Raw genomic sequence first — 16,827 nt, forward strand, 5'->3', positions numbered from 1 at the left:
AGAACCGCTTCTCACTATCTTTATCGAATGGTCAAATATTTAAAAACAAAGAAAGAAACACCACCTTTTTTTAATAGGTAAATGCCACTTGTTCTTTCCCTTTTTATTTTTGGGGGTTGCTTTAAAGGTGGTGTACTTGTCATCTGTCCACAATGCTTTTATCTTTTAGTGAGGGGTGTATGAAGAGTGCACGATGCCCCGGGCATGGAGAAGTAAGGACTAAACCTCTCTTTCCTCTGAAATTCACGCTCACCTCAGGCCCCTGTGTGCTGTTCTGCATTCATTAAGCAGTTACTTAACCCAGAGCTGGGATATTGTTCTAGGTTAGCCCTTGATTATGAAAAAAACTTTTCGTGCAGTGCCAGCTTTTGTATTTGGGAAGGGAAAGAAGCGTTTATCTGTATTTCCTTCTGCACCCCAATAAAAATAGGTGTTTAGCTAAGGTGGATTTTGAAGGTGAAGCCCTATGAGGCTGGGAGGAGCAGTCACTTTTTATCTTGCCAGCTGGCTGTGTATGTTCAATGAAATCTTTGCCCTCGGGCTTAGTCCAAGTTCAAGAGTCAGTCAAAAATAAAACCCAACCCCCCTAAATAAACAAAAATACACCACCCCCACACCCCCACCCCGCAAGCACTAATTTTCCATTTCACCGTGCCTGACACACCCCCCTTACACTTAAACCTCTTCGTGGCCGGGTGCTGCCGCTGCCCCTGCTCGGGGCTGTTGGCGGCGTGTGGAAGCTCCCGGACACCTCCCGCGGCTTTTCCCCTCCTCACCTAGAGGAGCCGCCGCTATCTAACGGGCGCAGCGGAGGCGGAGTCCGGCCCCCCCAGGGCGGACCGTTACCCGCCCACAACCCCAGCGGGGACGGGGTCAGGGCGCTGACAGGCCGCACCGCCCGCCCCCGCCATCTTAGGCCGCTAAGCAGCGGGAGGGGGCGGCGGGGTGCCTCGCCGCCTGAGGGGATGGCGGCGGCGGGCATGGCGGCTTGGACGTGGCTCCTACGGGCCCCCACCGCCACCGAACTGCTGCTGGCGGCCCTGTGCTGGCTGAGCTGCTATTGGCTGCTGCGGCGGCCCCGGGCGCTGCCGGGGCTGCCGCCGGGTCCGGAGCCCTGGCCGCTGGTAGGCAACTTCGCCTTCGCGCTGCTGCCTCCCCCGCTGCTGCGGAGGTGGGCAGTGGAGGTGAGGGGCGGTGGCCGGGGCTGCCCCGCCTTCTCCCCCCACGTCTTCCTCACCGGCCTCACCAAGCTGTACGGTGGCGTCTTCCGGCTGTTCGTGGGCAGCCGGCCCTTCATCGTCTTAAACACCTTCGGGGCTGTGCGGGAGGCGCTGGTGCAGAAGGCGGAGGTGTTCAGCGACCGGCCCTCCGTCCCCATCGTCCTCATGATCACCCGCAAGAAGGGTAAGCGGGGCCGGCGGGCTGCTGGGGGTCTGACCGGGGAAGGTTAATGAACTGCCAGGGCCGTACTTGTCAGGAGCCCGAAGCAGGACCTGTTCGGTTTTGTGACTTCTCTATGTTTCGCTTATTTTTAGCTAATGGTGCGTGTGCCTTGCCCTGCTGGTGACAGCCTGCAGGGAGAAATGAGCCCTCCCTGCCTTTAGATGAACGTGCAGCATCCGTGCGAGCTTCGCGGCGCCGCACTGTGGTGTGCGCCGCAGGCGGCAGCGCGGCACTGAAACGCCTGACCCCTTTACCTGTGGTTGCTGTGGAGGGGATGGCGTTTGCGCGGGCACTCAGGGGAGAGCTAGTCTGTCACCTCGGGGCTTTCTGATTGTCGCTCTGTCAGGAGGAGACATTGCGAATACTTTGGCAGCGGTATGAAACTGTGCGGTTCCCCAGTGCTTGCCAAGGTAACGGTGGCTAAGATTGGGCTTCTCGGAGTCCTGAAGCTGTGCAGGCTGCGCTGCCTGCATGCAGGCTACCGAGATGTTTACAGGTGTGTTATTCTGCTTGCCAAAAGCTACTGAGCATATTTGTTTTGTTGGTTATTTTTTTAATAGGTCGGAGGAGAGTTCACTAGGTTTCGTAAGAAAAAAAGGGCATGAGGAGTTCAAACACATGATGTCAAGTTCACGTTAGCACTTCTGCGTGTTTGGCCTTTAGGGCCATTACAGTGTCTCTGTTTGTGGAAAACTGCCTTCCACTGTCCGTTTAGGAGATACAGCCCAGGAGGCTTGTTAATGTGCTGCACTGTATTGTGAAACTTGTTTATCTTATCTTCTCAAGGCCTGGCAAATCTATTGGTTAAAGTCTGAAACTATTATCTTCCATTTTTTACTGTACCAGGGTTACCCCAGTAAGGGTAAAAGGAAAGGGAGGGAATCTAGACTGTGTTTATTAAACAGCAATCAGGTACTATTACTGTAATTGGTTTAAAGGATAAAAAATAAATTATTAATGGTATTGGTTTGGTTGGGGACATCTTACTGACATGTTGTAATAGTGTGTGAATATTTTTAGGTGCAGTACATTCAGCAAGGACTGGGAGGAAACTTAAACCTGGGGTTCAGGCTTAAAAGGGGTAGATTTAGGTTAAATGTAAGGAAGAAATTCTTTACTGTGTAGGTGGTGAGGCACTGGCACAGGTTGCCCAGAGAATCTGTGGCTGCCCCATCCTTGGCAATGTTCAAAGCCAGGCTGGATGGGGCTTGGAGCAACCTGGTCTAGTGGAAGGTGTCCTTGCCTGTGGCAGGGGGGGTTGGAACTGGATGAGCTTAAGGTCCCCTCCAACCCAAACCACTCTTTGATTCTATGAGCAGTTAGATGTTAGATCACTTTCAGCAGTGCTGTAAAACCGCATGTTAAGGCTTGTGATGTATTTCTTTCTCCTGGAATGCTGTGAATTTTGTGTGTTTCTTGTTTTCTGCAGACAGCTCTCAGGCTTTTCTGAGCACCGTGACACAAGAGGAGACAGGGCATTTAGCAGCTTCTGCAGTTGGTGCATGCTCCATGGGAGCTGAAAGTGTCAGGAGGATGTTGTCTGGAGCGTTCTGCACCCAAGTGTACCTGTCTGCATTGTGCTGTGTGGTGGCAGGGACATTATATTGCCTTACATTTAGTTTTATCTGGGGGGTCACCATAGGAACGAGGACTGTTATATTGCCCACTTGTCTGTAAAACCTGAGCTGTTACGTATTGCTTATGTTAGCTGGTGCAACCACATGAGTTGCTGCAGGTGTGAGACTATTGTAGAATTAACCACAAATTCCCTTTACGTATTCTGACTACACAAAGGGACAGGTCAGTGAATATGGCCATTGTGGGCCTGCCTGGCCTCCACGCAAGGAGGTTCTCTAAAAGCCACTGGAAGTCACAGCTGCTCTCAGTAGCCTGGCTTGGATTTAGTGGTAGCGTGTAGGAGAGTACCGAACCTCTGCAGTGCTGCGTTTGTAGTACTGGGAAGGCAGTTGCTGCGGAACCAGTGGGGTAAGAGGTGAGCAATATGTTTTCTGACAGCTTTGTGTTTTCTTCCTTTTTCTGTGGTATAGGTACAATATACCTCAGTTTTCATAGATATTGTCCATAAGAGCTATGTGTTAGTGAGTCTTTCTCCTTGTGTGTGGTTTATTGTGGAGGAGGTGGATGGGTTACAGCACTCAAACTGGAGATCTCTTATGTTTGGTCTGTGAACCTCCTGTGCTTAGTTTCATGAGTTCATGGGCGAGACTTTGCTGTAGATCAGGGCAGTGACAGTTGTGTTTGCACTAGGAAAGAAAAAACAGAGAAGTGGAATGATTGTGTAACTTCAGATCTGCCCCTCATGACTCAGCTACTACAATGCTGGGATTCAGTAAGTGTCCATTTTGGATTCCCGCATCTTCATTCTGTAAACAAACTACCTGGTGTAAATTTAGGAGGCTGTTTTCTTCTAAGCTACATTTTCTGTTGTAGTTTTGTCTTTACCCTGAGCTGACATGCTAGGTATGTTACAGAAGAAAGAAAGGCTTATCTCAGCTGTGTGTGGCTGTGTTGTGTGCAAGATGCAGATAAAATACTGTGCCCAGGGGAGAGCAAGAAGGAGTATCAGGAATGGCAAATACTGCATTTCAGCAACTGAGTAGCTGCCTTAGCTGGATGGAAAGTGTGGTGAAAGCTTTAAGGAGAAGGTGGAAGTCAATTATTAATTGAAGGATTCTGCACATATGCCTGCAGAAAGAGAAATACTACGGGGGGGGGGGAGTAAGTTTTTGTATTTTTGTTTTAGTAAAGCATTTTTCTGTATCTCTGAGAGGTGGCAAAGACTCAGCTGTAGAGGTGATGGTGCTTGAGTGGTTGTCTGCCTTTATAGTCCTGTCCTGTGGACATCCAGATGTGGACGTCAGACAATACAGAAGTTAAATGCTATTAAACGTAATGAATTCTGTGTTTGTAAATGTTTCCAGTATTGCAGCAACACTAAAGCTAGCAGAAAGAAATTTGGGGGGGAGGAAAAGAGGGGAAATAAAACAAATTTTCTATTTTTCTCTCTGTGTGTTGCTCTGTTGGTTGTACTGACAGGTTTTCATTACCAGTTCATAGAATTAGCCCTGTGTAATAAGCATGAAATCCTGGTTGTTCTGAGTTCATGGTGCTTCAGAATTTATTACTGTATTCTTTTCAGGTTGGGTTTTTATTGTTGTTGTTTTGGGGTTTTTTTGTTTGTTGTTTGTTGGTGTTGGTTTTTGTGTTGTTGTTGTGTTTTTTTTAAGAATACAGTTGCCTGTGTTGGGCATGTTGACTTTTCAGAGATTTTCTTGAAAAACAGTGAACTACTATTTCATTACTACTGCCTGGCAGTGATCCAGTTAGCAGTTTTCTTTCTTATCTCTTGTTATTCTAACTTTATGCTCTTCTTCCTCCTTAATGTGTCTCCTGTTTATTCTTTCATAGTTTGCAAACCAGTTATTAGTATTCTGCAGTCTGGGGGTTCTGGGCTTCAGAAGACATCATGCTATTCAGCCATACCCCATGCCGGACTGTTGGAGAGACTGCGGGGAGGTTTGTTGTTGTCAGCCTTCCTGGGTGGAAGTGTCTTCTTTACATTCAAGGCAACAGGATTGTCTGTTTTGATCCTAAAACTAGTTTTCGTAATAACAAAAAGAGGAAGAGATTGTGGATGTATAGTCTGTTCTGTAGATACTTGTGGATAGAAATGGTGATAATGTTGTTTCAATAAATCCTCAATTTCCCCACCCCAGCCACAAACCCTGAAAACCTGAGTTGGTTCTTGGCCAAATTCAGCCCTAAATAACCCTGTTGTTTCACCTACCTTATTTGAGGACACCAGTGCTATCAGGAAACATCTGAAAATATGTTTTTAAAGTGCCAGGGAGTAGACATTTCAGTAGGTTTCCGAAAGATTGTCTTCAGCAGGGAACATGAAGTTCAGATGATTCTCACCTTGTTCTGACTCCTAATGTTCTGCTTATTATCTTTAGGACTTTCGAACCTAGGTCATGTGTTTGTATTCTTTGGTCTGTTGTTACTACTATGAGTAGTTAATGTAATCAGGAAATCTGGCTGGAAAGTTTACCAGATTCATGTTGCACTGAACTATTTATACCTTTGGGATTGCAGACCTTTGTGAGTATAGTTATCTCATTTACATATCTGTAGATTTATGTTGCTAGCCATAGATACCTTATTTGTTTAGTCTGCTTTTTTTGCTATGAACATTTAAGTTGTAATAGAAATGTAGGTGATGTTAAGTATTCAAACGTGGTTCATCTTTCTGTTGCTGATTTCTTGTGGCCATTTCTCTTTCTTTTGAATTTAATGGTAAGGTTTGCAGTTGACAGAAGAATTGATGTTGCTTTTATAAAGTAACTTCTTATTTCCAGAAAAAAACATACATGGCATTGCTTTACCATAAGAATAAGAGCAGAACTACTCTGTAGCCTGATGACTAAACTTTCTCAGGCTAATCATGAAGCCTGGGTACGGCTCTGATGTTTTTAGTTGTTGCTAAGTAATGTTTACTCTGACCAAGGACTTTGTGAGTCTCGCGCTTTGTCAGGGAGGAGTGGGAATCTGGGAGGAAGCAGAACAGGACACCTGACCCAGACTAACCAAAGGGGTATTCCATACCACAGCACGGCATGCCCAGTATGTAAGCTGGGGGCAGTTACCTGGAAAGGCTAGATGGCTGCTTGGGTTGGGCTGGGTATCAGCTGGCAGGTGGTGATTGGTTGTATTCTCTTCCCTTGTTATTTCCCTTATCATTATTATTATTGGTGGTAGCAGTAGTGGTTTGTGTTATACCTTAGTTGCTGAACTGCTCTTATCTCAACCCATGGGTGTTATGTTCTTTTGGTTCTCCTCCCCATCCCCCCAGGAGCAGGGGGGACAGTGAGAGAGCGGCTGCGTGGTTCTGAGTTACCAGCTGGGCTTAAACCACAACTTGTTAGAAATAACAAGTTGCATATTTTGTTATGCTGTGGTATCTTTGGTGTTGTCTGTTAATTCAACAAAAAAGCAATGTTTATACTTGAAGCTAAGGGATTTAATTTTAATGGTGTTTCATAATAACACTATCATGCAAAACGGGTGCCTAGAGGCATCAAAAATGTGAAGATGCAAATCAAGCAGGTTTTTGACAAGTGGCTCTAAACCTGTCTTCACCTTCCCAGTTGTCTATAGCATGCATATCCTGCATTTTGTTTATCACAAAATCACAGAATGGTTTGGATTAGAAGGGGCCTTAAAGATCATTCAGTTCCAACCTCCCTGCTATGGGCAGGGACACCTTCCACTAGATCAGGTTGCTCAAAGCCCCATCAAACCTGCTCTTGAACATTTGAACACATTGTAAGCTAAAGAAAAACCTTGCTTGTAACAGTAATAGGTACATATGCAAAAAGTATTGAGAATTTTGCATAGCGTGAAGGGGGAAGTAAATGAAAACCAGTTTCTGTTTTAGTATCATCTGTTCTGTCTTGCTGAAGGAATTTGTGTTTCAGGACACTGGAAGGAAAAGGCTGTAGCAAGCATATGTCCCAGAATGCCAGTTCCTGCAAAATTGCCATCACTTGTAATAATGATGTAATAAATTGTGATAAATTTGTAATAAATCATCTACAGTGGCTTTTCTCTGTCTATTAATGTCTTGCAAAGACTAGTAAAAATATTGATGTAACTGTTGCATTAATTTCATTTGTTGGGAAAAAGAGAGGCAGGATTTCCCAAAGCTATTATAAAGAACCTTGTGGCCTTCCTTTAGCTCCTAGCTTGGGATAGATTTGCTGTGTATTGTTTCCTTCTGTTCTGGTGCTTGGGTTGCAGGCTTGTCTAACTAATTCTTGAAAATAGAACATTGTGGTTTCAGACTCTCCCTTTGTCTTCCAGGTGTTATTTTTGCACCTTACGGCCCTGTCTGGAAGCAACAGAGGAAATTCTCTCTTTCAACACTGCGTCATTTTGGAGTAGGAAGACTCAGCTTAGAGCCAAAAATCATTGAGGAACTGAAGTTTATAAAGGAGGAAATGCTGAAGCATGGGAAGGATTCATTTAATCCCTTTCCAATAATTCGTAATGCAGTATCCAATGTTATCTGTTCCATGGCCTTTGGCAGGCGTTTTAACTACGAAGATACTGAGTTCAAGACAATGCTAAAGAACATGGCCCGTGCCCTAGAGCTAAGTGTGAACCGCTATATGATCCTGGTCAATATCTGCCCTTGGCTGTACTACCTTCCCTTTGGGCCTTTCTGGGAACTTAGGAAAACAGAATTAGATATTACTGCTTTTCTGAAGAAAATAATTGCACAGCACAGGGATACACTGGATGCAGCAAATCCCAGGGACTTCATTGATATGTACTTCATCCATGCAGAAGAAGAAAAAAACAACAAGGAGAGCAGTTTTAATGAAGACTACCTGTTTTTTATCATTGGTGATCTCTTCATCGCAGGCACAGACACTACTTCCAACACATTACTGTGGTGCCTGCTCTACATGTCTCTCTACCCAGAAGTACAAGGTAAGACTATTTGTGTTCTGGGTGTTTTATTCCAGACGGTAAAGCTCTAGATGGATGTTCAGGAACAGAAGCAAACAGCAGCAGTAGAGAAGTCATTTGGAGTGCAAATAGTGTATGTGTAAAGTGAAAGGTTGGTATGCAGTCAAGACATCATCTGTCCTGCTCTGCTATGATCATCTCTAGCTTAGTGCTATATATTAACTACTCAGATAGCACTTTCGTCTATTCATTTCTTCTGGTTTGGGACAATTTTTCCCAAGCAATTCCAGGGAGCCTTAGCATATTTCAAAAGCTTTGTCAGTTGTGGCATTCCAGGCCTATAATAGTGGTATATGAGAGATACATAGTGGTTGAAGTCTGCTTTTGTACTTCTGTGATCAGAGAGGTTCTTGAGCTTAGTGACAGAGCCTGGAGAAGTGAAACACTACCCACTGTAAAGGAAGATCTAATTAGAGACAGCTTAAGTAAATTGGACTAACACAAGTCCATTGCAACAGCTGGTCAATGTCACTGCAAGGTCTCTCCCCATCAGTCTTGGACAGTCTTGGCATTTGGGTAGGATGCTCATGACAGCAGGGGAAGACACATGAAGCACTTGGCCCCAGAGGAGAAGCAGAGGGATCTGAGCTTGTTCAGTGTTAGGAAAGGATGACTGAGGGGGACGTTATGCTGCCTACAGCTACCTCATTGGAAGATGCTAGGAGGATGGTGGCAGTCTCTTCTGACGTGTGAAGTTGAGGGAAGAGAAGCAGCAGAGACAGTCTAGAATAAACAAATTCTGATCAGATACTAGGAAAAAACCCCCAACTCTGCCCTGTGAAGAGAGCCAGGAGTACAACAGGTTGCCCTGATGCTTAACAGAATCCCCAGCTTTGGAAGTGTTCAAAACTCAGTGGGGTATGACCCCGAGTAGTCTGACCTACCCTCAGACTTGAATCTAATTTGGAAGATGACTGTGTTTTGAGTAATAGTTTAGATCAGATGACCTCCAGAGATTCCTTGCAAAACAGATACTTGATGGTGCTGTGATCTGGTTACCGTTTATAACAGAGTTCTAGAAAATGAATTTTAGATTTTTGTGGATATAAAAAAAAATACCAGTAGTGTTGGAGATGTTGCAATATTAAAATAGGAGCTGCTAGCACTGTGTTTGGGACTTCTTAGGATAAATTTTAATTGCCAAAGACTTAAAATTCATTTTGATTAAATATTTTTTTATATTGAGTCTTGTTACAGTACATGTGTTTGCAAAGCCAGTGTTGTGGGTTTTTTATAGTACTGTTTAGGCAAATTTAGATGGTTGAATTTAAGAAAAATAAAGCAATTTGGTTTATTCATTTATTATCAGCTTTTCCTGAAGTGCTACATAGCAGCTGATTTCCACAAGAAAGATTGTTGGGTATACGCTGACTAGAAACCTTGAGCAGATTCTACTTAGGCAATTCTACCTCAGTTTACAGTAGTGAAACATTTTCCCAAGAGACCACCGCTTTGCCCGGGGTTCTTGCTCACCTGGAGTGGAGAAGGTTAATCCTCAAGTTATCCAAGAACACTATAAACCTGGAATTGTTCTATCAAGTATTTCATATTTTGAGGTTTTCATGTGCTGCAGCTGCTTTGCAAATAAGCAAATAGATACTTGTTTACCTGTCTGTCTGGAACAATCTCTTTAAATAGGTCAAGATCATAGTTTATTGCACAATGCCAAATTGTTGAGCAAAGGTTGCAAATTAGGGCATCGGTTCAGTACATGGGAGAGAGAGTCCACTGGGTACAAATATAAAATAAAGTTTTATTGCATAGGCTTATTCTTCTGTTTTTAATGGTTGTGTGTTATCACTGCTTGATTTGATATGCAGATACATGAATTAGATATATTCTGAATGACGCAAATGAGATTAGAAGAGTTTGGGGCTGGGAGGGTTTAACCCCTTTCTGTACTGCCTGGTACTGTACATATATGTGTTTGTCAGTTTTTGCTCTTGTGCTGATATCTAAGTTTTACTGCTTTTCTCTGATTTCACTTTTCCTTATGCTGTGGCTATTGTTGAGCAACATAAAAATAGGCTCAGTAGTCCAGAGTATATCACTTAGCTATGTAGTGTGATTCTCTTACATCTAGTATCCCATTCTGTGTGTATCCTGATTGCCTGGGAGTCATGTATGGGCCTCTAATTTTACCCCCCCCCCCCCGGTAGTATGTTTCTTTTATCCTGTAAAGGAAATATCTGAATTGCATAGCTCTTAGCATAGCAAATGTTGCAGACATGGAGGGGCAAATGAGGGGCTATCAGGCAAAACAATGGAAAGGATGTATTTGTCTGTGGAAGCCAGTTTTGCTTTTTACATGGAAAAAGAGAAGGGATGTGTGTGCACATGGGTGCATATAGGGAGGCAGTGGGCAGTATTTGGTTTAGTCTGTTCTCTGACTTAGTTTTGGTCTGTGACTTCTGAAGAACAGTGTGGTTTTTAAATACATGAAAGGCAGTGGAGCAGAGAAAGGCACTGTTAGCAGAGAACTCTTGAAGCCTACGTTTCTGCAGTTGGTAATGTGAGCAGCAGTTTGACTGCTTTCTGTATAGTTAGGTCCACCTATCTTTAGAAACTCCAAAGAAATGTTCGGGATAAAATGCTGGTGTGATATTTGGCGTGAGACAGTGTCCTTTATTTTTTTTTTTTTTTTTTTTTTACATTGTAAGCTTTACTCCTTTAATTTACTGTGGACCTGTGTACTTGAAAACAGGGCCATAATGTGGCCTTTTAAAAAGTAGTGAAATCCCACAGAGAAGGTCCTCAAGAGCCACCCCACTGGCAAGGCACTGTTTTACTCTGTGTTCCTCGTATGAAGACCTGTGTTCTTAGCAAACCCAGCAGGTGGCAGCAACTGCTCATTGAACACAGTTTGTACAGTATAGAATCATAGAATAGTTTGTGTTGGAAGGGACCTTCAAAGGTCAGCTAGTCCAACCTCCCTGCAGTGAGCAGGGACATCTTCAACTAGGTCAGGTTGCTCAAAACTACATGCAGCCTGGACTTGACAGTATTTCTGAATGTTTCTCTGAAACAGACACTTCTTTATTTGCACTGAGCTTTTATTTATTCTTGAATCGGTGCTAAGGAGAGAAAATAGCAAAAAACTCAAGAGTATCAGCAGCCTGGATCTTGGAAAAGGCAAACAGGACAACCACAAAATACTCACAATATCAAGGGTGAAAAATGAAAACTTTTGACAAAAGGTTAATTTTGATGTCTACTCTTTCAAAATTGTCTTGCTGTGTAGCCAGATTCCAAGTTACCTGGAAGAAAAGGCACATCATTTATACATGGGTGAAGCAAATGTTGCATCTTAGAAACTTCTGTGAAGACAATTAGTTGTATGCTGAGCCTTGGGTGAGATGAAAGGGGCAAACACATCTTCTGACACTTTGTGCCTCACATGAACAAGAGGGGAGATAAGCTTGTTAACTTCTTTTTTTTTCCTCTGCAGAAGGGCTGTGTGGGGAAAAGGGCATCAGCTGCTGCATTTTGGGTGAACTGGGAAATGGCTGTTCTGTGAGTTTAGAGTTTAGGTTCTGTGAATAGAAAGTAGGAAACAGCAAGAAAAGTCAAATGTTAGTGTAAGCTTCAATGCTTGCAGTGACAGCATTAGAATTCCTGCTTCAGAATGAAGTATCTAAAGCAGCTGCAAGGAAAGCTTTCCCATCTCTTCACTGCCTTTCCGGGTTCTAAGAACTGGATCTCCCCAGGGACTGCCCAGGCATGCACTGCATGCAGTCTGGTTTTGTTCATTTTTTCAGTGCAGGCCAGAAGCTTGATGTTTTCACCATTCAAACTACTATGTAGTTGAACTAAGACTATTAATACATTTGGAACTAGAACAGAACTTCTCCTGTACTTTTCCAATGCAGAGGTGCTAGCAATGTCTGTCATCTCAGTGGCTTTACTCTTGACAGTTGTCAAGATTGCGCTTGGTTGTTTTGTTTTTAGCTGACTCTGTTCTTAAGGCTTGTGTCGGTGTAGTTATTTCTGCCAGGGATCACATGTCTTGTAGTTACAGGCAAATGAAATTGAGGTGATGTCTTCTCACATGTTGTGTGTATTTTTTATACTTTTTTTTTTTTTATTTTCTCGCTCCCTTTGAATAGAGAAGGTTCATGCAGAAATTGAAGCAGTTCTAGGACGCGACAAAGTTCCCTCTCTTACCCACAAGGCTCAAATGCCCTTCACAGAGGCAACCATTATGGAAGTGCAGAGGATGACTGCTGTTGTTCCCCTTTCTATTCCTCGAATGGCCTCAGAAACGGCTGGTAAGCGTTTCTAGAGACTTACTAATGTTTTGTTTCTTTGATGGTCTTTGGTCTGATGGGACCTCTAGTGAGAATACAAAGACCTCATTTATGTATTAGACATGTAACCCATGTATGTAAAATGCCATTTATAGAGATTAGGTGGGCTTGAGATACTCCTCTATTTAAGCAGCATGTCTGATCTAACATCCAGAAGCATTCTAATTTAGAGCAATTTCTTTTCTGGGGGTCAGCTTGTGTTCGTGTTGTGCTTAGTGGTCATTGGCAGCCGAGACTCCACTTCTGTACCTGAAACAGCAGGGTTGGTCTTGGCCATCTGACCCATCAAGGTCTGAAAACATCAATTCGGAGCAGTTGATTTGCTACAGCTTGAAAGGATTATACCATTGAGCTCCACATCTACAGGAAACAATAATAAATATACTTTTCCAAGTCATCTTGCTGGCGATATGTTTTCATTAAATGACTCACAAGCTTAAGCAAGTGAGAGGTAGCAACACTTGGCTTTCAAACCCCCTACTGCATTGATCTGCTTTTAAAATGTTTTGGCTTGCAGGACAGTGAGGTGCAACAAGCTGGAATGAGTCACTTCAAAACCCTTTTGCAGTAAGAGTTCAAAACCCATTCTTCTTCTTTACTTCTACCTTTGCTGTGGTGGGGTTCTGTGACAGCACAGGAACAGGAGGAAACTGCTTCACAGTACTTTGATGTAGCAGCTAATTTCTAATGGTCACTGCTGCCTTTTCCCACGCCTTTTCCCCACACGGAGGTGCTTCTGTAACAAAATGTCTTTCCAGCTGCTCTGACCTGCATGATTTTGACTCAAGCAGGCTAGCATAGATCAACTTTGCTTTACGCTCCTGCTACATCTGCAGCCCACAGTTAGGGATCAGTATTGGTTTTTGTGACGCCTTCAAGTCGTCTTTTTGGCAGTATAAGTCTCCCATGTTTACTTCTAGCATCTTGTCAGATCCTTTGTCTCTCTGCTTTTGTTTGAAGTGCTGCAGGGATATACTATTCCTAAGGGCAGTGTGATCGTGCCCAACTTGTGGTCAGTACACAGAGATCCTAACATTTGGGAGAAACCAGATGAATTTCAACCATCAAGATTTCTGGATGAAAATGGCCAACTAATTAAGAAAGAGGCTTTCATTCCTTTTGGAATGGGTAAGATATCCACATCGAGTTAGTAGCTGTTTGGGGAGGTGGTGGTGTTTTAAGCGTAGGACCTTGGAGGCGTGAGATGTAAAAGTTGTGCATAGGACCAGTTGCAGAACTTGTTTTACTATTACAGTTAGTGGCTTGCAGGATGGGTTGGGTTCTTCAAGTCTCCAGTTGCCAGGCAGAAATGAGAAATGATGAATTCTCCCTTGATAATACTTTTGCTGCTAATATGAAGCAGTACAGCTGAGCAAGGCTTATATTCAAATATGGGAGACCAAAGCTTCAGAGTGGATAGCTTGATAATTGTTTGAGCTTTTTTATGTTTGGACTGTGCTAGCATAAGAATTGCATGCATGTTAACAAATGAATCAACAGTATAAGACCAGTAATATGTCTCTTCTAACTGTTCTTTAGGTAAACGTGTGTGCATGGGAGAGCAGTTGGCAAAAATGGAGCTGTTCTTAATTTTTGCAAGTCTAATGCAAAGCTTTACATTTTTGTACCCTGAAAATGCTGCAAAGCCATCTATGGATGGAAGGTTTGGTCTAACTTTAGCTCCATGCCCATTCAACATAATAGCCTTGAAGAAATGATACATCAGAAAAGATTACACAAAGAAATACTGCACTTTTAAAATCCAGCTTTATTTTGTTTCCAGCTTGTTTTGTTACTTTCCAGAAAAACACCAACTGCATAGGCTTTCATAGTTGGTGAGAATGATCCTTTTGCACTTCTGGAAAGGGATTTTTTTTTTTTGCTGCTGTTGCATTCCACAAACAAACAACAGCATCGTTTGCGATTTGATACTAAAAGTAGCTGGGCTTAACCCCTCTGTCTATAAGCTCTTACTGTCAGTTTGTCAAACGTTAATTATGGGAGAATGGTCCAAAACATGTGTTGATGTTTTAGCAAATGGCAATTTTTATTTTGGTAAAAACAGTACGTAAACATTTATTCTACCAAATGAGTGAGGGACATCACATGATACCAAGAGGATTAACAAGTGAGAGGGTATTAGCATTTTCTGTGTAAAGAAACATTGTAACTGAGCTTTAATAGCAAATTGGTTTTGGAAATTACTAAATGACACTTCTTTTAATTTTGGAGTTTACTTCTTGCAAGTAACTCGCACGTTTAGACTGGATCTAATCAGTGTGGATTCCTGGATCCAAACATTCTTGGCTATCAGTGCTTACTATAAACAAGCAGGTATCAACTCTGAAAACTCAGGCTTGGAGGACTAATGAATCCTTGAATCTACCATGTTCTTAACATGAAAGCAGTGTGCAGCATCTGGATGCAGATGTTCTCTCTCAGAATATAAATGAGAGCAGATTTCTCTAACAAGAAACAGCAGAAGTCTGTACTCTCTGGTGCCAAGCAGGTATTCCAGACATCTGTGCTGCCACTTCACATTTGTGGTTTTCCTCACGTCAGCAGTGGTTGCAGCGTGGAAGAGACCAACAGCCTGATCACTGGGGAAAACTCTACGTGTATAATCCTGACGCTGGAGCTTGCACTTGTTTTTTTCACTTACAGGCAGTGTGGACAGTACTGTCACAACCTGTTTGGCTTTGGGAACTGGAGTTTTACTTCAAATATGGCATTAATATGGCACTGCACATGTGGATCTTGCACTTTTAGGCATGGAACAGGAGGAATCTGACAAACTTGACATTTGAGTATACTTTATCTTTCATATGGAGTAGAAAGATCTGTAGTTCATACAGTATTACTGTAGCAGCACCTTACTCTTTTCACATGCAAAATTCTAGTTCTGTTCACCACTGTCAAATCAATTACCAAGGAAACCTATTGTTAGGTGTTTCACAAGGGGGCACTCAGTCTTTTATTTGAAAGATCTTTCAAACATTGAAAGCAATCTTTTGAGGGACATGTGACAAATAACCTTTAAATAATTGTTCTTAATCATCTTTAAATCACTTTATATACACCTTTTTATCTAGCAATACTTCATATGACATAAAGTAAGTATGTAAGTATTCTTTTAAGGAGATATATATTTTTTCAACCCCTCAGTTGATCTAGAAATTATCTGCAGTCCTCCTAATGTCAAGTTTACAAGACTGGAATGTAAAGTGGAATTGGGAATTGCAAAGCAGAAATTAAGCCTAAATTGTAAAGGAAGAATCAACTCTTCAGCTTTAAATTAACCTCTGGTTTTGTCACTTTTTAACTTGGAAGTTTTAAAAACCAGGTAGTGCCTAGCAAAAACTGTAATGTAGTTATTTTGGATTTAAATTAATGTTTTCTGTTATGTGTTTTGAATAACATAGTGTCTTAATTTCTGGATTATGTGTTTGGTTGGTCAGGTACCCCACTATTTGTGTGACAACTTCCAGTTCATATATAGGCTAACTTTTTACTTTAGAGGTTAGCCCTTGCTCATGTTAAAACTATTTCTTTGGGGTTTTCAAAAATGTCATACATAGCATGGTAAAAGTTGAGGTTTGTGCCAATGCTAGTAAACTTGCACTAAGCACTGACAGTGTTGGAGTAATAAGCACTTATTTCTTTAACTTTCTATTTTTCAATGAATAAATAGATTTTGTACAGTTGGGATTTTTGTCTGGAACTCCTTGAAATGGTGTATGCTTAATTATGAAGCTAAAAGTCCAAATAATATTTATCTTTCTGTTGAAATGCCTCTTTCAGCAACATGATGATGTGTGCAACTGATCACTTATGTAAAATACATGTCCTTTTAATCGATGAGGACACATTTGAAAAGCACTTTAGTTTTTTTTACAGATTCCAAAGAAGGCACAATGCCCATAATCCCCTAGGTGTGGAATTGTACATGATTGTGCTTGTTTTGCTTGCTGGATTTAGTTTAAAATGTCACCTTTGAAAACTATCCTTTCAAAATTATCCTTCTACAAGTAGCACTTTGAGAATGTGGATTTTGGTGATATCTATCATCAAAATGGTGCACAGTGCAACGAGCTGAAACTACTGATGTGAAGGAGCAACCGTGTCGATGGCTGCCAGAATGCAGGATGCTGTTGGGAGTGACAGTAAAGACCAGCCTTTCATGCCTTCCAGATGCACTGAAACTTTCACAGGATGCCATGAGAGTAGCTAAACAACAGCATAAAAGCAGTGAAATATCTGTTGTTGTAGAAGTGTGTTACCATCTTTGGTAAGCTGTAAGTAAAAGTGGTAGCAGATTTGGGTTGTGTTTGTAAATGTATCCTTCCCCTCCCTTTTTTGGCAGAGGAAGCGTCTCAAATGCCTTGTTGAAAAAAATGTATGTTTCTATAAGTGAATGGCTACTTCTGAATGCCGAAAATGTCTTTATTTCTAAAAGTGACTTGAGACTTCAGTGTAATTTTATTTTTAATAAAGTAATTTCCAAGTAAGTTGTTTTAATGAA

At 42.3% G+C, this 16,827-nt stretch overlaps 1 protein-coding gene across 1 annotated transcript; it reads left to right on the forward strand.

Annotated features, from left to right (window-relative positions):
* The first annotated feature begins 920 nt into the window (after nucleotides 1-920).
* On the forward strand, nucleotides 921-16,827 carry LOC133213150 (cytochrome P450 2U1). Its single transcript, XM_061355173.1, has 5 exons — nucleotides 921-1,404; nucleotides 7,327-7,959; nucleotides 12,105-12,266; nucleotides 13,266-13,433; nucleotides 13,845-16,827. Exons 1-5 carry the CDS (start codon nucleotides 966-968, stop codon nucleotides 14,021-14,023), a joined length of 1,581 nt encoding a protein of 526 aa, XP_061211157.1. The 5' UTR covers nucleotides 921-965; the 3' UTR covers nucleotides 14,024-16,827.

This window comes from Neopsephotus bourkii, unplaced genomic scaffold, assembly GCF_033783945.1.
Source record: "Neopsephotus bourkii isolate Nb327-2 ecotype Australia unplaced genomic scaffold, CSIRO-AGI_Nbou_v1 NB_787, whole genome shotgun sequence".
Lineage (NCBI taxonomy): Eukaryota > Metazoa > Chordata > Aves > Psittaciformes > Psittacidae > Neopsephotus > Neopsephotus bourkii.

What these genes read in the sequence shown, in the direction of transcription:
- LOC133213150 (XM_061355173.1), top strand. Translation starts at nt 966, where the DNA reads ATGGCGGCGGCGGGCATGGCGGCTTGGACGTGGCTCCTACGGGCCCCC. An exon ending in TCTCTACCCAGAAGTACAAG is followed by an intron (nt 7,960 to 12,104) that starts GTAAGACTATTT and finishes CCCTTTGAATAG; the next exon opens with AGAAGGTTCATGCAGAAATT. An exon ending in TTTCATTCCTTTTGGAATGG is followed by an intron (nt 13,434 to 13,844) that starts GTAAGATATCCA and finishes ACTGTTCTTTAG; the next exon opens with GTAAACGTGTGTGCATGGGA.